At 39.3% G+C, this 25695-nt stretch overlaps 1 protein-coding gene across 4 annotated transcripts in view; it reads right to left on the bottom strand.

Moving 5' to 3' along the window:
- Positions 1-25695, bottom strand: part of scap (SREBF chaperone) — a 152945-nt gene that overhangs the window by 95432 nt on the left and 31818 nt on the right. For all 4 annotated transcript variants that reach the window (XM_060823755.1, XM_060823754.1, XM_060823752.1 and 1 more), the window contains one exon: positions 13347-13476. In XM_060823755.1, the coding sequence (XP_060679738.1) occupies positions 13347-13476 (130 nt within the window). The remainder of the gene's footprint in view (positions 1-13346; positions 13477-25695) is intronic.

The following is a 25695-nucleotide window of genomic DNA, read 5'->3' as shown; positions in this document are numbered from 1 at the left end:
ATCATAAATAACCTCAGTAATCTTCTAACGGAAATGTACTATAGAAACTGACATTTATCTGAAAGTTGACAATTGTCTATCTGTAATTTGTTCCAGGGCTCCTCAATTTAACTACTACCAAGAAATTTGTTCTGCTTTTGCTAATTTAGAAATTATCCTTTTAAATGCATAGTCCAAATAGTTAATATAAATTGTGAGCAGCAGTGGTTACAGCACTGTTGGTTGTGGAGCATCACTTACCATTTTCTCGCATTCTGAATAACAATACTTTCCTCCCAATGTCTGCTTTCTATCTTGCAGCTAGTTGGCAATCCATTCTGCCACTTACCGACTGACTTCATATTCCTTAACCTTACGCATTAGTCTGTAATGGAACACACAACTGAGAATGCACACCTTCTGGACTACTGTCCTTTAACAGCCCATAAAAGTTTAAGGTTGGTGAGTGGAGGCAGTGGCATAGTGGTAATGTTACTTGGGTAATAATCCAGAATCTCATGTTAATATTCTGTGGACATGGGCTTGAGTTCCACAATGGAAGATGGTTAAATTTGAATTCAATAAAAATCTGGAATAATGGAAAACATGTAACTGCTGTCAATTGCTGTAAAAACCGAACTGGTTCATTAATATCTTTCAGCAAAAAAAATCCGCTACACTTACTTTGTCTGGCCTATATGTGACTCTATCTGGCATGAATAATAAATGCAGTCTTAACCAACAACACCCACATGCTTTCAACCAATTTTTAAAAAATTAAGGAATGATGTTCCCATTTCAAATCCATGTTATTCCTCATTATTATGTTTCTGAATTCAAGGAATATTCTGTTCTCTCCTTTAGTAGGAATGCCATTACTTTTCCTATCACTGATAATCAGAAATCCTGTTCCTCTTTCAAATGCAGAAAGTTCATTAACTATCCTTAATCAGTCCTTGCCTTTGCAAATGCATGTAAATCCTGTCTTCTCCAGGACTAAATCATTTTCTAATGAATTAATAGAAATGAGTAGAAAAGTCTCTTGATTCTTTTAAAATTGAGATCTAAACCATCTGGACCAGGAATTTTATCTTATTTGAGTTTATTGACTTCATTCTCAAAGCACTTTTCTCATTACTTATTTCATTATTGAATGTCATGTCAATTTCAGGATCGCAGAATTATTTCAGCACCAGAAGACAACAGTGTCAATATCAGTTCTCCAAGTGAGCATTTGATTTACTCATGAATTAAAATCAGACACATGCTATTTGACAATTGTGCTCTATCATTCAATTAGATCATGGTTAATCTTATTGTAGCCTCAACTCTACATTCATACCTACCCCTGGTTACTTCTGACTCCCTTATTTATCAAGACAGAAAACATCTTGTTTTCTCCCATAATCCTGCACAGTGTTCTTTTATAAAATAGCATCCTAATTCCCTTCTAAATACCTCAATTCAATATGCTTCCCTCTCATATTCATCTTCTCGAACTCATTCTTCTATCCTTCCTGCTTTTCCACAGTGACGCCAGCTGCCCCAGTAAACTTGGAAATTGCGTGCTCAAGCTTCAGGGGCTGGAGACATCTCTTAACATGCGTTCTCCCAAGACTTTTCAAGTTAGGTGAACTCCCCACATGGCCCATGAATTGCAACATGGGCAGCATGGTGGCTCATTGGTTAGCACTGCTGCCTCACAGCGCCAGGGACCCAGGTTTGATTGCAGCCTCAGGCGACTATCTGTGGAGTTTGCACATTCACCCGTGTCTGTGTGTGTTTCCTCCGGGTGCTCCGGTTTCTTCCCACAGTCCAAAGATGTGCAGGTCAGGTGAATTGGCCATGTTAAATTGCCCATACTGTTAGGTACATTAGTCAGGGGGAAATGGGTCTGGGTGGGTTACTCTTCAAGTCCAACAAGTGTGGACTTGTTGAGCTGAAGAGCCTGTTTCCACTGGAGGGAATCTACAAAAATTCTTAGTTGCACATGTGTCTAATTTATCTCTATTCCCTCTTTTTGTATCTAGTTAGTAGCTTGCTTAAAATACAAATTTTAACGAATGTCTCTCAATCTGCTCTGTGTTAATACTCTTCTTAATTCCGTTTTTGTAATACTTGACCTGATTGAAGCTCTATTTGTATTGTAGCTCCTGATTGACATGGAACTTCAGGAACAGGGAAATAAAGAGAAAGAAAACACGGAAAGGTAAGATAGGAAAAAAGAGAGATTTTGGTTCTCAACTTTATTTTTGTAAGCACATTTTTTTCTTCTTTATCTCAATGTCTACCTCCTTTGTCATTCAAGGAGCCCTAGATATGTGTGTTCTAACGTTATCATTTGAGGGAACAAACCCGAACTGTACCCAGACCATATTTTCTTCAAAAGGTAGTCCATTGTTACTGTTATTCCTGCCAAACTCCCATTTCAGTCAATCCTGCCCAGCTCTGTTCTTGCCCCATTAAAATCCACTCTCCAACATTTAACTTTTCCCATTCTGGATTATTGCATGTTATTATTTACCATCATCTTGAACCGTACAATACAATGATCACTGTCTCCTAAATATTCTCCAAGTGACACTTGATCCACTGGACCACATAATTTCCAAGAATCAGGTCCAATAGTGCATCATTTCTTGTTGGACTGGAAACATACTGCTGTAGGAAGCTGTCCTGCATGCAATTCAAAACCTGCATGCCCCGACATTACACGTATCCCAGTTTATGTTCTGTTAACTATAGCATTTTAGAGTTATACAACACGGAAACAGAACCTTTGGTCCAGCTTGTATGCACAATTCAGATTTCCTAAAACGATCTAGTCCTATTTGCGAGTACTTGGCCCGTATCTCTCTAAACTCGTCCCATTCATGTACCCATCCAGATGCCTTTTAAATGTTGTAATTGTACCTGACAAGTTATGCTGCAGCTTTACAGAACTTCAGTTAGGCCACACTTCGAATATTGCATACAGTTCTGGTCACCACACTATCAGAAGGATGGAGATGCTTTGGAGGGGGTACAAAAAAGGTTTACCAGAATGTTGCCTGGTATGGGGGATTTTAATTATGAAGAAAGGTTGGAGAGACTGTGTCTGTTTTCACTTGTATGCAGGAAGTTGGGGGGCTACCTAATTGAAGTTTATAAGATTTTGAATGGCATGGATAGAGTGGAAAGTTTATGGCTTTTTCCCTGGGTGGAAGGGTCAATTAATAGGGGGGTCAAGATCAAGATGAGGTTGGGGGGGGGGGGGGGGTGTTGTGGTCTGGTCGGGAGTGGAGTTTGAGAGAGACATATGAGGCACATTTTCCTCACAAAGGGTGGTGACTGCCTGGAATGTGTTGCTCGAGATGGTGGTAGAAGCAGCACTCAAGAAGCACCTGGACAAATACATGAATGAGGGGGGAATGGAAGGATACAGATCCTGTTCCTGTACTGCACTTTGTTCTTTGCTCTACCTCCATCACCACCTCTGGCAGCTCATTCCATACACACATTACCCTGTGTGCAAAAATGTTGCCCCTCAGGTCCTTTTTAATTTTAAGGTTAGTGGGGAAAAATTTATGTCCTCCAGTTCTGGACTCCTCTACCCTGGGAAAAAGACCTTGGCTCTTCACCCTATCCATGCCCTCATGATTTTATAAACCACAATAAAGTCATCCCTCAGCCTCCGACACTTCAGGGAAAAAGAATGCCTGAGCCTATTCCGCTTCAGTTTATAGCTCAAACTCTCCAAATCCGGCAACGTTCTTGTAAACCTTTTCAAAACCTTCTCAAGTTTAACAACATCTTTCCTAAAGCAGGGAGACCAGAACTGAAGACAGTATTCTAAAAGCAGCCTCACCAATGTTCTGTTGCGCCACAACATGATGTCCTAACCCCTATACTCAATGCACTGACCAATGAAAGCAAACCTTCTCCACAACCCTGTCTACCTGCAACTTCACTTTCAAGTACCTATGAATCGCATCCCAAGGTCTCTTTGTCAGGAAATACTCCCTAGGGCTCTAGTATAAGTCTTGCCTTGATTTGCCTTACCAAAATATAACACATTTATCTAAATTAAACTCCATCCAATATTCCTTGAGCCTTTGGACCACCTGATCATGGTCTCAATTTACTCTGACATAACCTTCATCACTGTCCACTACACCAACAATTTTGGAGTCAGCTGCAAATTTACTAACCGTATCTCTTATATTCACATCAAATTATTTATATAAACAACAAAAGCAACAAACCAAGCGTTGATCTTTGCGGTCCACCATTGGTTACAGGCTGCCAGTCCGAAAAACAACCTTCTACCATCACTCTCGATCTTGTATATTTAGACCAATTTTGTATCCCATTGGCTAGCTCCCCCAGATTCCTTACAATCTCACCTTGCTTACCAGAAATAGAGGCAGGAAGCCTCCAGGGTGGAGAGATAAATGGCGGGGGGGGGGGGAGCTGGGCTGGGGAGAAGGTAGCAAAGGGTACAATAGGTGAATGGGGGTGGAGATGGAGGTGGTAGGTCAGAGGGGAGGATGAAGCAGACTATTCTTAATCAATCCTAGCTATTCCAAATGCACATAAATCCTGTCTCTCAGAACCCCCTTCAACAACTTAGCCACCACTAGTTAGCGAGGCTCACTAGTCTATCTTTCCTTGGCTTTTCCTTACCACTTTTCTTAAATAACAGCACAGATTAAACAACCTCCAGTCTTTTGGCATCTCACCCATGGCAGACAATGACACAACGAGTCCATCAATCTCTTCCTTAGCTTCCCACAAAGATACACCTGAGCAGGTCTTGGAGATTCATCTACCCTTTACATGCTTTAATACCATCAGTATCTCCTCTTCTATAATATGGACACTTTTCAAGATATCACTATTTATTTCCCCAAGTTCCCTAGTTTTAATGTCCTTCTCCATAGTAAATACGATGCAAAATCTTTGTTCGTATCTCACCCATCTCCTCTGGTTCCAAACAGTCGCCCTCGTTGATCAATAAGGGGCCCTATTCTCTCCCAATTTGCTCTTTTGTCCTTAATCTACTTGTAGAATTTCTTAGTTTTGGAAAATAGGGTCCAGGAGGAGCCTATTTCATATTTCCTTTTTAACGTGCTAACTCTTAAGTGTACTCCTACTACCCTGGTACTCTTATAGGAATTCATTTGATCCCTGCTATTTGTACCTGACATATGCCTGCTTTTTAATTTCTTGGCCAGAACCTCAATTTCTCTCGTCATCCAGCATTCCCTACATCTCCCAGTCCAGTCCACTGCACTAACAAGAACATTCTGTCTTAACTCTCTCTCATTTTTGAAGCATCAAAATTGGTCTTCTTCCGATTTAGAACTTTGGAGTTTTAGGTCAGATCTATCCTTTTCCACAACTATTTTAAAATGAATAGAATTATAATCATTTGCCACAAAGTGCTCCCCCATAGACACCTTAGTCACCTGCCCTGCCTTATTTCCCAACAGGTCAAGCTTTGCTCCTATGTATATCCACATATTGAATAATTTTTTTGAATAGATTGAACAAATTCCTCTCCATCCAAGCCCTGAACACTATGACTTTCCCAATCCATGTTTGGGAAGTTAAAATCCTTTACTATTACAACAGTATTATTCTTACAGGTACCAGAGGTACTCCTACTTATTTTCAATTTTCTGCTGACAATTAGGGGGACCTATAGTACAATCTCAATAAGGTGATAATTCTTTTCTTATTTTCCAGCTCCATCTACAGAACTTCACTGGACGCCCTCCCAGGAATATCCTCCATGACTACAACTATTATATTATCCTTAACTAAAACACCACTCCCAACTTCTCTTTTGCCCCCTCTACAGAGGAACCTCAATTATCCAGCATAAGACTATTTGAATATCAGATTATCTGCCAAAATCGCAAGGTTCCAATGCTTGGCTGAACTATGTTATGTGGCGTTTGATTAACCAAACAAAATATTCCCTGCCCATGTCCTTCAGATAGTCGAGGTTCCTCTGTATATCCCAAAACATTAAGCTGTCGGTCCTATCACTCTCTGAGCAACGTTTCTGAAATAGCTATGATATCCCAATCCCATGCTCCCAACCGTACCCTAAATTCTTTCACCTTATCTGTCAGGCTTCTTGTATTGAAATCAATGTAGTTTAATTTATCAATCTTACCTCATTCTCTACCGTGCTCTTGCCTGTCTTGACTATTGAACTTGCTCCCTCTATCTGCTTTAGCAGCCTCAGACCCATTTTTTTTCCTCTTCATCTCTTTGAACTATGAAAACTATTTGAAATAAATCAGCCTTTTCTTCAAGAAAATTTCAAGACTTAAATCAACCAGAGGTGTATCTGGGAGCACATTAATATGCAATTGATGGTCTGTGTTTCTTTCAAGTTTCCCTTCATTTACAGTTAATTTTTTTATTATGGTGGACTTTCTGGGAAAGTGAATAATAATTATTTGAAAACTTACATGCGCCTAATAGTTTATTTGGTAAATATATAACATGCTGTAGCAATGACACAAGCAGAACAGGAATATAATAGTTTAAGAAGGACATTTAGTCCTCAGGGGTTGCCTCTTTATTCAATGAAAATGTAGTTAATCTGCAGGCCAATTCATATTCCAAGCTTATCTTCTGAACTACATAGTTTGCGTTAATGGATTTTTTTTTCCCAGCAAGTGGCAACAGAGCAACTGATTTTTACATACCTGGAATAACAACTGAGATTGAAAAATACTAATTACTACCTAATGATAAGACCATAAGACATAGGAGTGGAAGTAAGGCCATTCGTCCCATCGAGTCCACTCCGCCATTCAATCATGGCTGATGGGCATTTCAACTCCACTTACCAGCATTCTCCCCGTAGCCCTTAATTCCTCGAGACATCAAGAATCTATCAATCTCTGCCTTGAAGACATTTAGCGTCCCGGCCTCCACTGCATAGATGTGAGCCAGATGAGCCTTCAGCCTATAGTCAACACCACTATACTACTCAAAAGGCAATGCAGGCAGTAGGGTTCACAAATCAAGGACACCATGTAAGGAAGTCAAGTGTTATATTCATTATCCAATTCAGGTCAAGATCAAGGAAGAAAACTGGACCAGTCAGCATATTGCACTTTGAGAGAATGATTTCAGGGATGACACACTTCACTTACATGAAATTATTGGAGATTCTGTGACTGTTTTTCATGAAGATGAAGAGGACATTTTTGCCCAAAGAGTGGTCGGAAATGATAAAAGCAGAAATCTGCAAAGCATTTTAAAAATTTTAAATTTGAACTTGCAAAACCAAGATATACAAAGCTTTGGGTCAAGTGTTAGAAAATGGGATTGGAATAGTCAGATAGCTGTTTTTGATTGACATTGATGTGTGAAGGGTACTTTTCATCGCTGTAGAGCTCTACGATTCTATTGGATTTAGTTTTCAAACTCACAATCGAACTGCAAATTGTTTAGGAACAGTTTCTCCCTATTCAAAGGATTAAGAACCAGAGGGCACAGTTTATGATCTGATAAAAATACTTTCACACTGAATAGTTTGAGGAGGAATTAACCGCCTGGAACTATGGTGGAGGCAGGTTCAATTGAGGCAATCAAGAGGAGATTGTGATTTGCTTCAAATAATCACCCAATGTATAGGATTACAGGAAAGAGGCAGCAGTTTGAAACTATTTTAAAACATAGTTAATGCAGACACAGTGGTCAATGGTCTTCTGCATCATAATAATTTGAGATTCTGAGAACTGTATTAGAAGAAAGCTGAAATTAATAGCGTGCATCTACTTTAATACTCATTTAACTAAAAATGTTTGTTTTCCTCTATGTCTAAATGGAAAAGTATTGGTGGTAGAAGCAGAAATTGTTTTTTATTATGAAAAATATTTGAATACACAGTTAAACCTATCAGATGACAAAACGACTGCTGGAAATTGGGATTAAATGAGATAGCTATTTGTTGGCTATTTGAGTCAGTTTGCTTTTGTTCAACCTTTTAAAACTTGTGTTGGCTGTAACACTATTATATTGCCAACACTTTAATCGCCGTTTCTGAAGTTGGATTTTTCTACAACATAAAGTTGTACAAGAACACAACCGTCATGTTATAGAAGAACTACCTGTAAAGGAAGCTACAATGATATGAGGAACAAACTGGTTATAATAAGTTGGAGAATGTTATTTAAAGGAAGGACAGTAGATCGGCAAATACAGACATTTAAACGGCACACTAAGGAACAACAATTATTCATTCCTGTCTCACACTAACATAAACTGAGAAAAGTGGTCTGACAATGGCTAACAAAAGGAAATTAATAGTAATATTAGATCCAAGGCATAAAAATTGATCAAAACCAGTAGCAGATCAGAGTAGGGAGAATAGAGTACAGGATAAGCTCGTGTTGAACAGACAAAACAGAGTTAAACGCTCCTATTGGTATGTAAAGAGAAAAAGACAAATGTAGGCCCCTAACAGTCAGTAATAGGGAAATGGGGAACAAAGAGATGACAAACCAATTAAATACATTCTTTGGTTTTGCTTTCATGAAGCAGGATATAATAACGTTTCAAAAATGTTGGTGAACACAACTCTACTCAGAGGAAGGAACTGAAATAAATCAGGAGTAGTAGGAAAATTGTGTTGGGGAAATTGATGTGATTCAAGGCTAATATATCCCCAGGACTTGATAATCTACATCTGCAAATGCTCAAGGAAGTGGACCTACTAGATACTTTGCAACACCACAAGACATTGGAGCAGGAATTTGGCCATTCAGCCCATCGAGTCTGCTCTGCCATTCAATCATGGCTGATAAGTTTTTCAACCCCATTTTCTTGCTTTTTCCCCATAACCTTTGAAAACCTTGGCAATCAAGAACTTATCTATCTCTGTTTTAAATATACTCAACAACCTGGCCTCCACGGACTTCTGTGGCAATGAATTCCATAGATTCACCACTCCCCAGCTGAAGAAGTTTCTCGTTACCTCTGTTCATCTCTTCACTTTAAGGCTGTAGCCTCGGGTCCTCTTCTCTCCTGCCAACATCTTCCCAAATGTGATATTAAAGAGTTCATTTGCTCTGCTGACCTGCAAGGGGGGCAAGGTGGTATGCCTTTGTCTAATAGGTGGAATGAGGGAGGTTTACATGGTCACTCCCTTGCCATTCAGTGAAGATTTACATTGATTTCTGAATAGGGGATGAAAACAATAAAGAACATTATAGATGGGATTCTGACTACTCCCTGTAGTTAACAAAATACAATTCAAACCAGATCTGGCCATTAAGGGATGACTTGCATTCCACTGTTTCTGGAGGTGAGGTGGTCACTGCATTATATTCTGAGTGGCATATGACTGTGAGGGAGTGACAGGGGGTTGTCTTGTGGGCATTACCAACTGTGATGCAAAGATTTTGTATAAAGGAAGGACTGTTTCCTTTGTTCAGAGAGAGCTTTTGCCACGACCCCGTAAGCCGTGCAAGGTTAGAGGTTTCTCCAAAGCTTGTACTGTACTGTGCTGTGCTTAATAAACTTGTCCACAGAAGTTGGCGCGTTGCAGTTGCATCAAGTGTGTAAGGACCCCAGGAAAAATAATTCAACACCAATGTCCACTCTACCCAGGCCTTTCAACTTCTCTAAGTTTCAATCAGATCCCTCTAATCCTTTTAACTCCATCAAGTATAGTCCCAGAGTCCTCATATGTTAAGCTTTTCATTCCTGAGATTATTCTTGTAAACTTCCTTTGGACCCACTCCACGGCCTAAAGTATGGGATCCAAAATTGCTCCCAATACTCTAAATGTGTTCTGACCAGAGCTTTATAAAGCCTTACAAGTATATCCATGCTTTTATATTCTAGTCCTCCAAAGATGAATGACAACATTGAATTTGCGTTCCTAACTACCAACTCAACTTACACGTTTCCCCTTAAGAGAATCCTGGACTATGTCTCTCAAGTCCCTTTACACTTCAGATTTCTAAATTTTCTCCCCATTTAGAAAATAGCCCATGTCTCTATTCCTCTTGGCGAAGTGCATGAGCTCACATTTTCCCAAATTGTATTCCATCTGTCACTTCTTCACCAACTCTCTAAAGTGTCTAAATCTTTCTGCACCCTCCCTGCCTACTCAATACTAACTGACCCTCCACATATCTTTGAATCAACTGCAAACTTAGCCAGAATAATCATCCAAATCATTAAAGTATAAAGTGACAAATTGTGGTCGTAACACTGACCCTTGTGGAACACCACTTAGTCACTGGCTTCCATCCTGAGAAGGACCCTTTTTATCCCCCCACTCTGTCTTCTGCTAGACAGCCAATCTTCTATCCATGCTAGTAACTTATGCCCTAACACCATGGACCCTCATCTTATTTGCATTTAGTGGTCATCTATCAATATTCTATTGACTTGGAAAATTTCTATGACTGGAGGTTATCTAATAAAGCCCTACTAAAAAAGGGCCACAGAGAAAACAGAATTATAAACCAGTGCGCCTGATACTGACAGAGTACATCATAAAAGGTTTAATAGTAGAGCACTTAGGAAACAATGACAGAGTTAGACAAAGTCAGCATGGTCTCACAAAATGGAAATCACGCATAATAAGGTCCAGCATTAGAGAGGAGCTTGTAAAATTAAAACACATTGGTTTGTAGTAGTTACTGACATGGACAGAAAACCAGTTGGCAGGCAGAAAAGAGTGGGAATAAACAGGTCTTTTACGGAGTTGCAGGCCATGATTAGTGGAGTATCACAGGGATCAGTCCTTGGACCACAGCAATTCACAATATATATTAATGATTTACATGTGAGAACTAAATGTAATATTTCCAAATGTGCTGTCAACACAAGGTGAGCCGTGAGGAGGATGCAGAGATGCTTCAGTGTGATTTGGACAAGTTGAGTGAATGAGCAAGAGGATGGCAGATCAAGTATAAAACGGATATATATAAGATTGAGCAATAGATTGGGAGAAGAGGTGTAACAAGACCCAAATGATCCTCGAACATCAGACAATGGAAGTAAATATGAAGGTGCAGCAAGCTGCAAAGGAGGCATGTGGCAAGTAGGGTTTGATAGTGAGGGAATTCTAGCGATGTCTTTCTGCAATTGTACACAACACCTGAAGCTGTGTACAATTTCGGTCTCCTTATCTGAGGAAGGACATTCTGGCTGTCGAGAGATGCAGCAAAGGTTTACAGATTGATTCCTGGGATGGCATAACTGACATAAGAAGGAGGACTAGATCAGTTGGGACTATATTCACTGGAGTTCAGAAGAATTAGAGCAAGATCTCATAGAAACCTATAAAATCTTATTGGAAATGACAGGGTAAACTCAGGAAGGATATGCCTGATGAATGGGGAGTGCAGAAGCAGTCTAAGAATACAGGCTAGGCCACTTAGGACTGAGATGAAGAGAGATATTTGCACCCAGAGTGATGAGCCTGTGGAATTTTCTGCAACATAAGCAGTTGAGGCAAAAATACTGAGTGTTTTCAGGAGGAAGCTGGATATTGTTCTTCAGGATGAAGAGATCAAGGTTATTGGGAGAAAATGGGTGCAGAGTACTTAGTTGAATGATAAGCTATGATTATATTAATTGGCAAAAGGCTCAAAAAGTACAAATGGTCTTCTGCTCTTATTTTCTACATTTATAAGTAGCAAACAATTTGCACACAACAACTACAGCTACAACAAATAAACATTTGGCAACAGTTTTTCTCTATGATGCAGATTGAGGGATAAATATTAGCCACAGCACTGGTGATAACTCCTGTCCTTTCGAAAATATTAACAATTATTAATTTCTCCCAAAACCCAGAATTTCCATAAATTCAATTTTGATCGTCTCTTCAAATGGTGCTGGTGGTAATGAGGAGGATTTGAGGGAAGCTCCATTGTGTTACTTAACATATGCTCGACAGGTCAATATTTAAGAGTGGAAATTAACCAGAGCAGCAAAAATAATAATGGTGAGTCTTGAGTCAGCATTAGATACTGAATCCACATACTCTGCGTTCTTTTGGTATAAGCATCGAAAATCTGTACTAAACAGCCTCCACATATTCGAGGAAAATATAAATGCACAGAAGTGATATAGGTGCCATTTCTTCATTGAAGTTATATCTATAGCATCAAAACTAATAGCACAGAAATAGCCAAACTTTGTAGCTATTGAGTTGGGACAATTGAAAGCTGAAGAGAAAAACAAAGAAAGGGCAATCTAGCTAGAAATCGTGAAACTCAAAAGCATCTGCTGAAGAAACAGCGATGCAGGTAGCATGACAGTCAGAGGAACAGGGATTGTAGAATGCAATATCCCCAACCTGAGTATATCCTTTCAAATTGGCAGCAGTGCAATAATACACAGGGAGGGTATGGTCCTGGGACCACTCAACAATAACACTGGACCACATGAAATTTCATAACAGTAAGTCAAAAATGGGCATCAAAACCTCTTGCTGCCACCAATTAGCCCTCTTCCCCAGCATATGACACTATCCCTCCCTGCTAAATACCACTTAAGAAAACTACTGAACAACTGCAGCACTGCATGCTCATTTTGGTGGAAGACTGATCATCTCCAAGAGTGCTTTGATAACCCAACTACTGGCCAAGCTTGTTGACACCTGAAGGTCAGATCTGCCAGACTGAGTTTGCGGCAGACAATGAGAAAATAAACAACATAAGGGAAAAGAAACTTTAGAAACTTGATAAATGTTTATTTTTGCATGTCTGTAACAGTGCATAATTTATATTTAGGCAGTGTCTGATGACACCCGCAAGTGCACTAATCTGGAAACCTGAACATGCACAATTCCAGCCCTGCTACGTCATCACATTAAATTTGGATGTCACCATATGTAACAGCTGCACTGCATATGCAGGAAGAGAGACTAAAGCTCCATTCCCCCACCCTACCCTACTCAAACCCCTTTAACTCACAGGGCTCATACTTGAACCACCACTCTCCCAACTCTCCGGTTCCATTCCCTCCCACCCACACATCCGATTCACAGCCGCATCCTGTTTAAATCCAAACCCACTTACACGCAGGTATGCAAATTTAAATGGTGCATAACATGCTTTCACCAGTGTCAGCAATTGCAGCCAATTAATATGCTGTGTCAATATAATGATATTTGTTCAACATGGCTTAAAATGATACACCTCTTATGTGACAAGTGATCTTCTGAAATTACTTTTACCCTTATGGATAAATTTGTAATCACTAATATTTCACACCAGGGTTAAATAGCTGAAAATTCTCTTTCTGGGTATAACATTATATGCTACTCTGAAATGATAACAAGTTCCCTTTGGAGATTTAATAATCAAGCAGTTGAACAGTTCAAAACTTACCCAATCTGGTCTCTCACTCTGATCAGTGTGTTGCAGATTCGGTTCAAGTGGGGGTACAGAATAATCCTTCACTGGTGTACTGAACTCCACAGGCCCTGTCCCTGGCAGAGGTAGCTTTAATAAAGGATAACTATGACAAATCAAAGCAAAAAAAAACATTAAGTACACAAAGCCCAGAAGTGTATAAGAGTGCTTTACTATTATTTTTCCCATATCTTCATAAATACTGTATTATCAAAATATTAACTGACCTACCACACGATATCCACAATACTTGATACTTTCCAAGGTCAAAACACTACAGCACAATTTTAAGTCATCTATCTAGACACTGCATGAGGACTAAAAATAATCCTGTATTTCACCTCACATTTTTAAAAAAAACTCGTGCAATACTGAGAAGCAGTTACAACTCATGCATTTCTGATCCAAAAGTGGTCCACCTTAAATACTGGCATAGCAAATCGCTTCTAAAATTGTCTTTAAGCATTTAAATTAAAAAAAAATTCTTTACAGTCTTATTTCAGAGAAACAGTAATATTTTCCACTTTTGTTCAAAATTGTACTGCCCTGTACATACCATTTCCAAATAAAATTGTATTGAAATATATTCAGTTGGGTAAAAACACAAATCATTGTAATAAAAGCCTGTAAAGTACTCAAAATTAAACAAAATTAATAATATATTCTGTAGCTTGTATTTCTAATTCAAACTACATATTTTCTGCCATCCATTATGATAAACAATTACTCTGTACATACAGTTCAAAATACTATTTGCAGAAATAACCCAAATTGGTAATTAAAAAACATATACATCCCAAACCAACGTAACTCGGAGGATGTTATGTAGTCTGCGAGGCTACAAGTGAAAATACAAGTGAGTTAATAACATAATTACAACTCACATTTCACAGGGACCTCAATCTAAATTTAATACTGAAACACAGAAGCAGATAACAGTACAGACAACCAAAAGCCTGGTCAAGGTGGTGAGGTTTAAGGGCCATCTTAAAAAGAGATGCCATCAACAATGCAACCATTAAAATTAAGCATTAAAATGATAATTATTATCATTAACTCAAATACCCTCATCTTTGCCTGCAACAATCTCCTTGTTCACCTCCTCTTTTCATATCTCTCTCCATCAACCCAACCTTGCATTCAGCATAAATACCCCACTTTCCTAGCTACTAACAGTTTTGAAGTGTCACCTGACTTGAAACATTAACTGTGCTTTTTTTCCCACAGAGTAAACGATGGTATTTACATGATTCACACTAGAAAAAGACACCGCCATCGAGGTACAGGCTACTAGGCTAGATGGGATTGGGGTTCACAAAAAGGTGGTGTTGGGAATTCTGGAAAGTGTAAAAATAGATAAGTCCCCCTTGGGCAGGATGGGATTTATCCTAAGATTCTCTTGGAACCCAGGGAAAAGATTGCCGAGCCTTTGGCTTTGATCTTTATGTCGTCATTGTCTACAGGAATAGTGCCAGAAAACTGGAGGATAGCAAATGGCGTTCCCTTGTTCATGAAGGGGAGTAGAGACAACCTTGGAAATTAGAGACCAGTGAGCTTTACTTCTGTTGTGGGTAAAGTGTTGGAAAGGGTTATAAGAGATAGGATTTATAATAATCTAGAAAGGAATAAGTTGATTAGAGATAGTCAACAGTTGATTAGAGATAGTCAACGGTTTTGTGAAGAGCGAGTTGTGCCTCACAAACCTTATTGAGTTCTTTGATAAGGTGACCAAACAGGTGGATGAGGGAAAAGTGGTTGATGTGATATATGTGGATTGCAGTAAGGCAGTTGATAAGGTTCTCCACGGCAGGCTATTGCACAAAATATGGAGGCACGTGATTGAGGGTGATTTAGTGGTTTGGTTCAGAAATGGGCTAGCTGAAAAAAGACAGAAGGTGATGGTTAATGGGAAATATTTATCCTGGAGTTCAGTTACTAGTGATGTACACGAGGATCTGTTTTGGGTCCACTGTTGTTTGCCATTTTTATAAATGACCTGGATGAGGGCATAGAAGGATGGGTTAGTAAATTTGCAGATGACACCAAGGTCGGTAGAGTTGTGGATAGTGACGAAGTATGTTGTAGGTTACAGAGAGACGTAGACATACTGCAGAGCTGGATCAAAGCAAATGGAATTCAACGAAGGAGTAACAGAGTGCAGAGTATGGGCTAAAGTAAGGTTCTTGGTAGTGTAGATGAGCAGAGAGATCTCAGTGTTCAGGTACATATCCTTGAAAGTTGCTACTCAGGTTGATAGAGTTGTTAAGAAGGCATACGGCATGTTAGCTTTCACTGGTAGAGTGATTGAGTTTCAGAGCTATGAGGTGATGCTGCAGCTGTACAAAACACTGGTGTGGCCACATTTGGATTATTGCATACAGTTCTGGTCACCACATTAGAGGAAGGAAGTGGAAGCTTTAGAAAGGGTTCAGAGGAGACTTACTAGGATGTTACCTGGTATGGAGGGAAGGTCTTATGATGAAATGCTGAGAGACTTGAGGCTGTTTTCGTTAAAGAGAAGGTTGAGAGGTGACTTAATTGAGACATAAGATAATCAGAGAGTTGGATATGTTGGACAGTGAGAGCCTTTTTCCTCAGATGGCCATGACTAGCACAAGGGGACATAGCTATAAATTGATGTGTGAGAAATATAGACAGATGTCAGAGGTAGTTTCTTTACTCAGAGGGTAGTAGGGGCATGGAACGCACTGCCTGCAACAGGAGTAGACTTGCCAGCTTTAAGGGCATTTAAAAGGTCACTGGATAGGCATATGGATGAGAATGGAATAGTGTGGGTTAGATAGGCTCCAGATTGGTTTCACAGTTCAGCACAACATAGAGGGTTGAAGGGCCTGTACTGCGCTGTAATGTTCTATGGCCTAGTGGTATTTTCGCAAGGCTATTAATCCAGAGACCCAGGTAATGTCCTGGGGACCTAGGTTGAAATCCTGCCACAGCAGACGGTGGAATTTGAATTCAATAATAAAAAAAGTCTGGAATTACGAGCCTAATGGTGACCATGACACCATTGCCAAGAGTTGGAAAAAACCCATCTGGTTCACTAAAGGCCTTTAAAGGAAGGAGACTGCCATCCTTACCTGGTCTGGTCGACATCTGACTCCAGACCCACAGCAATGTGGTCCACACTCAAGCACTCCCTGGACAATTAGGGATGGGCAATAAATACTGGTCTGGTTATGATGCCCTCATTTCATGAATGAATTGAAATAATATGCTACCCGACTTCCTGAGTTTCACCAGGAATGTCTGTTTTTGCATTAAAACAAGAACGTGCAAGAGGAAGCACTGCAAGAACAAAGAGATTAGAGGAGATTGTGTGAAGTTTCAGAGTGAAATCTGAAAACAGGATAGAGATTTTAGTCCCAACACGTTATTAGACTGATCAGCAGACTTGAATGTTTGAAAACAGGGTTTTGGATGAGCCCAAGATTATGTTCGTTGAAGATCTGAGATCAGCTTGGACAGCACTGGAACAGACAAGTCTCCAGGTAAAAATAACATTGATGAGGAACTTTGCAGATGAACTAAAAAGGAGCAGAGCAAGGTAATGTCATAATAATGTTATAAATGTGTAAGCAGACAGGTCTTCAGGATGGACAGGAAAATAGGATGGAAGTTCATGTTGGGGTCAAATATAATTTGAAAATCAAACAGTTTGCTTCAGCCTCCAGAGCAAGCGACATGGTCTGAAGACGTGGTTTTCATTTGCAACTCTGCGATATTTTTGACTTGTATTGCGCTCAAAAATCTTCAATGGCGGGATACAAGACAGTTCTCTAATATACAATAAGCATTAATATGCAGCAGCCTCAATTGTAGCATGATCTGACAGTCAAATATATTTTACTAACGTGGTCTAATTTCTTACAGAACTAGTGGTAAAGTTTCATTCCCCTCACCAATGACTTACATGATTGAGATTAAAAATTTAGAAACAATGGGTTGAACCTTCTAGCCTCATAGAGGCTGTAACAGGGAGGAAAATGAAGATTGGGGTTTTGGGCTAATAAGTTTCCACTTCTCAATGATTTGCTATAGCCAAGTGAACAACATAAGAAATTAGCTTCCCAGCAGCAACAGATAGTTGATAACTTAATTATGAGCCTATTCAGGGGATGGAAGAATCCATTGATTTCTTAGTGATGGAACAACCCAGCAGTTGCTGGGCTTACCTATTCCATAGAGACTGTCACAGGCAGCAAGATCATCAAAGCAGGAAACGCCATGCTAAACGAGACAGAGAATGAACATTAATGGTCCAAGTATTTCCTGGGGTAGGGCTTTCCCTCTGCTCCATGGTGCCCACCAGCTTCAAGTCCCAACAGATTTGAATTTTATGCAGATCTGGAAGAACATCTCCATTCGGAGACTCATGCTCCCTTTACTTTTGCAGCAGTACCCACCTTTCCTTATTCAAATCTCTGGTGCCATATTGAAGAACTGTCATATTGTGAAAGGTGGATGCTGTCTTTAAGCCAAGATAAAAGATTCAAAGCATTAAGTGAATAAGTGGGGAGTTCTCCAGACATTATTGACTTCATTTGTCAAAACGTCATTACTGTAAAATATTTTAATGAAGTCCTAGGGTTATGAAAGCCCCAAAGTAAGTCAAGCTTATTTTATTTTCTTTTGTTCTTTGATCGAGATGGCTGAGACTTATTTCATATTCAAATGCATATAGCTAGTAAAAATGCTTTACATCCCAAAAACTTTATAAATTCCAAAGTGTCATAGTGTTATGTCCTTCCCTCCCATCTCCGAGATTACAAATTTTAGTTGGTTACTTCAGTTGGTAAAAAGACTGGAACCTCAAATTTCCACTGAAAACTCAAGCTTTCCAGCAAGTAGGCGCACATTAATACCACAGTTCTGGAGCTGTATCAGTTTCAGATGAATACAATCACACGATTGTATCCATCCATTGTCACTCCCACTTCAGTGCTCCTTTCTCCATTTTATATTGCATTTGACAATCTGGCATTTGTCAGAATTACAACTTGATCTTTGTACACTCAATCATGGCTGCTTTTCCTGCTCTGACTTTGCATACAGAGATAAATCCATAATTTAATCAAGGGTAAAGGCTGTATCTTTTTGATTATGGACTGAAATGGGGAGAAAATAAACTGCTTTAAAACAGAGAATTTTGGATAGGCCTTTGTCACTTTTTAAAAGTATGGCATCAGATAGTCAGCTTATACTACTGTTTTTTCAAGCAATAAAGGTGGTCACTTGAAGTTATGACAGACAAGTTAGATTTAGGGGTGTACACAAGGTTTGGCCAGCAACAAATAGCTGATCGGTTTGTGGAATGGTGACCAGTTATTGGTGGCAAAGGCCTTGCACTTTCCAGCAACTATGTGACATTTTGCCAAGTAGCTGAACAGCTTGTGTGCGCGCATGTTTGGTCAAAAGCCACTGGACTGCTAGACAGGAAGGAACTGTTCTTTCCTCTGCAGTAAAATCACTGCAAGCCTGAAGAAAGCCAGTTCATTTTCCTCCATCAGTTGCTGTAATTTTTCGCTGTTAACCAATGAATCAGAGACATTACTGTATAAGTATGAATTAGCTGCCCTGTATCTTCTATGCAAGTGCAAGTACCTGGGGAAAGAAGGTCAAGGAACAGCAGGTCCCTACAAACCAAATGGATCATCTCAGGTAACCCATTGGAACATGGACCATTGAACTGCATTCCTAGTGTTTATTTCTGTGTCCTGTGTGGGGGTGGGGAGATGTTTTATAAGGGGGTAGAGTTCTACTTAGTTGCAATCGTATACTTGTAACTAAAATCTATTTGTACTGAGTAATTTTTTGGGCAACTTTTTCACAGAGGGTGGTATGTGTATGGAATGAGCTGCCAGGGGATGTGGTGGAGGCTGGTACAATTGCAACATTTAAGAGGCATTTGGATGGGTATATGAATAGGAAGGTTGGCGGGATATGGGCCAGGTGCTGGCAGGTGGGACTAGATTGGTGGGTTGGACCAAAGGGTCTGTTTCCATGTGGTACATCTCTATGACTCTACAGAAACCTAGTCTTTGCTTTCTGTCAACCTGGGTCTAAAGACAACTAAATTGGGAATCTTGCAGATTTACATCATCTTCTCATTTTGTGGTAATTCTGGAAATAGCAGAGCTTAATTTCCAGCTTGCTATCCTAGTGAGACACAACACCTCACAACTTCCAGCAATCCACACCAAGAATTACCAAATGAACTTACTCCACAGAAGCACTGAAAGTCCTCTTTGCACAATCGCCTGGTTTTGCAGCAACAGTCACAATGAACTAAATGTAGCATTGATTGTAAATCACTATATAACCTTAAAGTTCAGACAATTTATTGTGATTTGTTTTTGTCTTTATCCAAATTCTTGCTGGAACAGTAATGGAATTGTTATCAGGTATCTAATGATTAAACCAATTGGACTGCTCAATGAAATTGCAATGCTGAAATCACACACTACCATTAATTATACAGGTTGAATATAATTCATTGAGCTATTTACATAATGTTGGAGAGGAAGCAGAAACAGAACAAACTGTTCCAAAGCAGAGGCATCAGAAACCCTGACAAAAATTCCTGATGAAAAGCTTATGACTGAAGCATCGATTCTCCTGCTCCTCAGATGCTGCCTGACCTGCTGTGCTTTTCCAGACCACACTCTCAACAAAGATTTAATATGCGTATTGAGCCAGTGCACAGTTTTGTTAGACATTTACAGGTGCCCATCATATTAGTTAGGAAAAGGAAAAGCTTGAAACAAAAATACAGTTAAATAAATAAAACAAATGGGTTACTCATTACAATTAAGTGCTAAATGGAAGAATAAAGGTTAAATAAGTTTAATCCTAAAATTATCTTGTGACCAAACAAAACTGCCACGTCTCTTGAAATGACAGGTGGATTTGTAAACCAATTTCAGCAAAAAGGCTGAAAAGAATCAGAGAATCTATATTAAAACATTAAAGTATTTAACTTTCTACTGGCATAAGCAACTTTAAAAGCCTCTTGTGCATACTCAATTAATACTGAATACATGGTGCATTTTAACCTCTGTAGGGCCTCTATGGAGAATAAGTAATTGGATCAATTAACATCATTTTCAAGTTACAGTATGGACTATTAGCGAACACACAAGGTGAAAAAATATGACTACGTCACTCAGCAGATAAATGGAATATATCAAAGTGAATGATTACAGAAATAAGAAAATAGATACTTGACAAAATCTTAATTCCATTCCACAGTAATAATCCAGAATTATGTATGTGTACACTTATTAAATCTCAAATGCACATACCGAATGCAGGTTATGGTAGTTGCACAGAGGTGGCAGCAGATACAAAGTTACTAAATTTTGTAGGCTCTAGTTTCGTAGACAATTCCTACAGTCACAAAGTTCGATGGAACTCCTCTTTTTGAAACTATTTGGGGAACAGTTCAAGTAGGAACCAATGTTTTTATTCAAAAAGACCTAATTTATGTCACAAAACATCTAGTAGGAACTGTGTATAGCAAAAACATCAGTGCATTGAAAAATATGTAGAACTCAGAACAAAACCATCTATCTTTCATCTTTCAATATCCTTCATCCAGAACGTAGTCACACCCAGGCTTTTCCTGGAACAGACGTAGCATATTCAAGTCATCAAACCTAGGATTATCTTATTCTATAGTGACCATTGTAACTAAGCTACTTAGTGGCAAGTCTAGTTAAAAGGAATTTTATTTACATAAATAAATTAAATACATATCTAAGAGAAAAGCAAAATAGTGCGGATGCTGGAAACTTGAAATAAACCTAGAGAATGCTAGAGAAGCTCAGTAGGTCTGGCATATTCTGTGGAGAGAGAAACAGAATTAATGTTGAGTCCAGTCACCCTTTTTTCACCCTTTATATAGCCCAAATTTCAAAGAAACTAATTGGGACTGGCAATATATACTGGGCAAACTTCAAACTTTTTAAATGAATAAATGCAACTGATGGAAATTTTCAAACCGCACTTAAAGTGAAGTTCATATTGTGCAGAGAAGTTAGTTAGACAAGTGATAGCCTCCACTTCAGCCAATTGTTAGTTCATGTAAAATACCTGCTCCTGAGAAAATCATCTACGGTGACACAATAATATAGTATTGTGGCATTATTAGAGATGTCATTGTTTGGAAAATAAATATTAAACAATGAATTGTCTACTGACAGTAACATTACAATAATAAATTCCAATCCTGCATGCTTAACTTCAACTTTTTCAAGAAATTGCAATGCTGAAATCACACACTATCATTTATTATACAGGTTGAATATAATTCATTGAGCTATTTACAAAATGAAGGAGAGGAAGCAGAAACAGAACAAACTGTTCCAAAGCACAGGCATCAGTAACCCTTACAAAAATTCCTGATGAAAAGCTTATGACTGAAGCATCGATTCTCCTGCTCCTCAGATGCCGCCTGACCTGCTGTGCTTTTCCAGCACCACACTCTCAACAAAGATTTAATATGCGTATTGAACTAGTGCATCAGAATTTATCATTGTAATATAAAGCTGATTTATTTAAAAGTAAAAAGCTACTAAATTTGAAAGTTCTCTCTTCAAAGATGTTTCTTTATTTTTACGTGTTTTTTTTAAAAAAAACAATTACTTAAACTTGATTCAGAGATTTTGTGGCTACTGTGCATGTTCCCGCATGTCAGCAGACAGAACCTTTAAAAGTGCCTGTTCAGTGGATGCTGACAAATGCCATGCTATTGATCAGTATTACAAAGGGCAGACCATGGCATACTGTTATTATCACTGGGCTAGTAATCTGGAGATCCAGGATAGTGGTCTAAGGACATGGGTCAAAATTCACTATTGCTAGCTGCCGCAATTTAAATTCAATGAATTAATTAATCTGGAATACAAAGCTAATCTCAGTGACTATAACAACTTTCATTGAATGCTAGAAAAAAATAATCTAGCTCACTAATATCCTTTCTTTCCCAAGAGAAATCAGCCATTCCATCTAGCCTACATGTGACCCTAAACCTACAGCAATGTGGTTGACCCTCCTAAATTCTACCTTTCTGATAGGTGCTTGTCTCACTTTCAATATAAAAGTTAAAATTCCCCATTAAAACTACTCTGCCTTTGTCACACTTGGCTAATTTCTGCATTTATACACTCAGCTGTTACCAGGAGCTCTCTACACAACATCTATTAAAGTTTTAGCTCGTTATTATTACTCAGTTCCACCCATAAAGTTTTCACTGGATGCTTTCTTCTCCTTAAAGAAATGATTTGTTTCTGATTACTAAGGCTGTTCCATCCTCTCTACCATTTTCCATGTCCATCCTCTAAACCTTATAACATTTGGTTTCCAGTTCCGACCATACTGAGCTATGTCTCAGTAATGACGACCATATCATAATCACCACCTTGAATTTGTGCCTGCAGCTCATTTAATTTATTCCTTACACTCCATGGATTTAAATATAAAACTCCTATATGGGCTATACACTCTGACCTGCGCCTTAGCACAGATGCTTTATTCATACTATTTTAATCAATGTACATTCTTGATGCAGGGAAGGTTTACGAGGATGTTGCCTGGTTTGGAAGGTGCTAGCAATGAAGACAGGTTGAGTAGGTTAGGATTGTTGTTATTAGAAAAAAGGAGATGGGGGCAGGAGAAACTGACCAGATTGAGGCCTACAAAATGAAGGATATAGACAAGGTGGATAGAGATCCTTCACCCTTTTTCCCAATGGGAGGGATTCAATAACGAAAAGTAACACATTCAAGGTGAGAGGTGAAAAATTTAAAGGGGTATACATGCGGAAAATATTTTACACAGAGAATGCTAAGTGCCTGGAAGGTGCTGCCAGCACAGGTAATCCAGGCAGTCACGGTAGATTCACTTAAGGTGAGCCTGAACAGATTCATGAGTAAGTGGGGAGCAGAGGGATACAAATGCTGAGGAATTGGGGAATAGGTTTAGACAATGGGATTTGGATCGGCTCAGGTGCCGAGGGCCAAAGGGCCTGTTCCGGGGCTGTCAATTTTCTTTGTCTTTTCTTTCTTGATGACCACAAAACTGCTGTTGACTGTCAAAAAATCCAAGATCAAAGTGGTGCTGGAAAAGCACAACAGGTCAGGCAGCTTCTAAGCAGCAGGAAAATACTCAATGCACTAACCAACAAAGGCAAGAATTCCAACCACCTTCTTCACTATCCTATCTACCTGTGACTCTACTTTCAAGGAGCTGTGAACCTGCAGTCCAAGGTCTCTTTGTTCAGCAACACTCCCTAGGACCTTACCATTAAGTGTCTAAGTCCTGCTAGGATGTGCTTTTCCAAAATGCAGCAGCTCACATTTATCTAAATTAAACTCCATCTGCCATTCCTCAGCCCATTGGCCCATCTGATCAAGATCCTGTTGTAATGAGGTAACCTTCTTCGCTGTCCACTACACCTCCAATTCTGGTGTCATCTGCAGACTTATTAACTATACCTCCTATGCTCACATCCAAATCATTTATATATATAATGAAAAGTAGTGGACCAAGCTCCGATCCTTGTGGCACCACTGGTCACAGGCCTCCAAACTGAAAAACAAACCTCCACCACCACCCTCTGTCTTCTACCATCAAGCCAGTTCAGTAACCCTATATCCCATAGCACTCCCTGTATTCTATGAGATCTAACCTTGCTAACCAGTCTCCCATAGGGAGCCTTGCCAAACGCCTTACTGAAGTCCATATAGATCACACCACCGCTATCCTCATCAATCCTCTTTGTTACTTCTTCAAAACGCTCAATCAAGTTTGTGAGACATGATTTCCCAAGCACAAAACCATGTTGACTATCCCTAATCAGTCCTTGCCTTTCCAAATACATGTACATTCTGTCCCTCAGGAGTCCCTCCAACAATTTGCTCACCACTGATGTCAGGCCAGGGAACTATAGACTATGAGCTTGTCCTTACCACCTTTCTGAAATAATGGTACCACGTTAGCCAATCTCCAGTCTTCTGGCACCTCACCTGTGACTATCGATGATACAAATATCTTAGCAAGGGGCCCAGCAATCACTTCCCTAACTTCCTACAGAGTCCTAGGGTACACCTGTTCAGGTCCTGGATTTTTATCCACTCTTATACATTTCAAGACATCCAGCACTTCCTGCTCAGTAATATGGATATTTTTCAATATGTCAACATCTATTTCCCCACATTCTATATCTTCTATGTCCTTCTCCACAATAAATACTAATGCGAAATACTTGTTCAGTATCTCCTGCGCCTCCACAGGCTGCCTTGCTGATCTCTGAGGGGCCCTATTCTCTCCCTAGTTAACCTTTTATCCTTAATGTGTTTGTAAAAATCCTTTGGATTCTCCTTAACCCTATTTGTTAAAGCTACGTCCCCTCCTGATTTCCCTTTTCAGTAAACTCTTACTGCTTTTATACTTTTCTAAGGATTCCCTCAATCTCTCCTATCTATACCTGACATATGCTTCCTTCTTTTTCTTAACCAAACCCTCAATTTCTCTCGTCATCCAACATCTCCTACCCCTTCCAGCCTTTCCTTTCACCCTAACAGGAATATACTGTCTCTGGACTCTCCATATCTCATTTCTGAAAATTTCTCATTATCCAGCTGCCCCTTTATCTGCACCCAATCAGTTTTTGGAAGTTCTTACCTAATACGTTAAAACTAGCTTTCCTCCAATTTAGAACTTCAACTTTTAGATCTGGTCTATCCTTTTCCATCACCATTTTAAAACTAATATAATTATGGTCACTGGCCCCAAAGTGCTCCCACACTGACACCTCAGTCACCTGTCCTGCCTTATTTCCCAAGAGTAGGTCATGTTTTGCACCTTCTCTAGTCGGTTTGTCCACCTCTTGAATCAGAAAGTTTTCTTGTACACTCTTAACAAATTCCTCTCCATCTAAATGCTGAACACTATGGCAGTACCAGTCTATGCTTGCAAAGTTAAAATCCCCTATCATACCATTCTATTATTCTTACAGATAACTGAAATCTCCTTATAAATTTCCTTCTCAATTTCCCACTGACTATTAGGGGGTCTGTGATATAATCCCAATAAAGTGGCCAAACCTTTCTTATTTCTCAGTTCCACCCAAATAACATGCTTGGATGTATTTCCAGGAATATCCTCCCTCAGTACAGCTGTAATACTATCCCTTATCAAAAACACCATTCCCCCTCCTCTCTTGCCTCCCTTTCTATCATTCCTATAGCATTTGTATCCTGCAACATTAAGCTGTCAGTCCTCTACTGATACAACTTGCTACTTA

Source organism: Hemiscyllium ocellatum, chromosome 4 (assembly GCF_020745735.1).
Source record: "Hemiscyllium ocellatum isolate sHemOce1 chromosome 4, sHemOce1.pat.X.cur, whole genome shotgun sequence".
In the NCBI taxonomy this organism is placed as follows: Eukaryota; Metazoa; Chordata; class Chondrichthyes; order Orectolobiformes; family Hemiscylliidae; genus Hemiscyllium; species Hemiscyllium ocellatum.
Note: the sequence above shows the minus strand (reverse complement) of the source record. Positions and strands in the feature narration are given on the sequence as shown.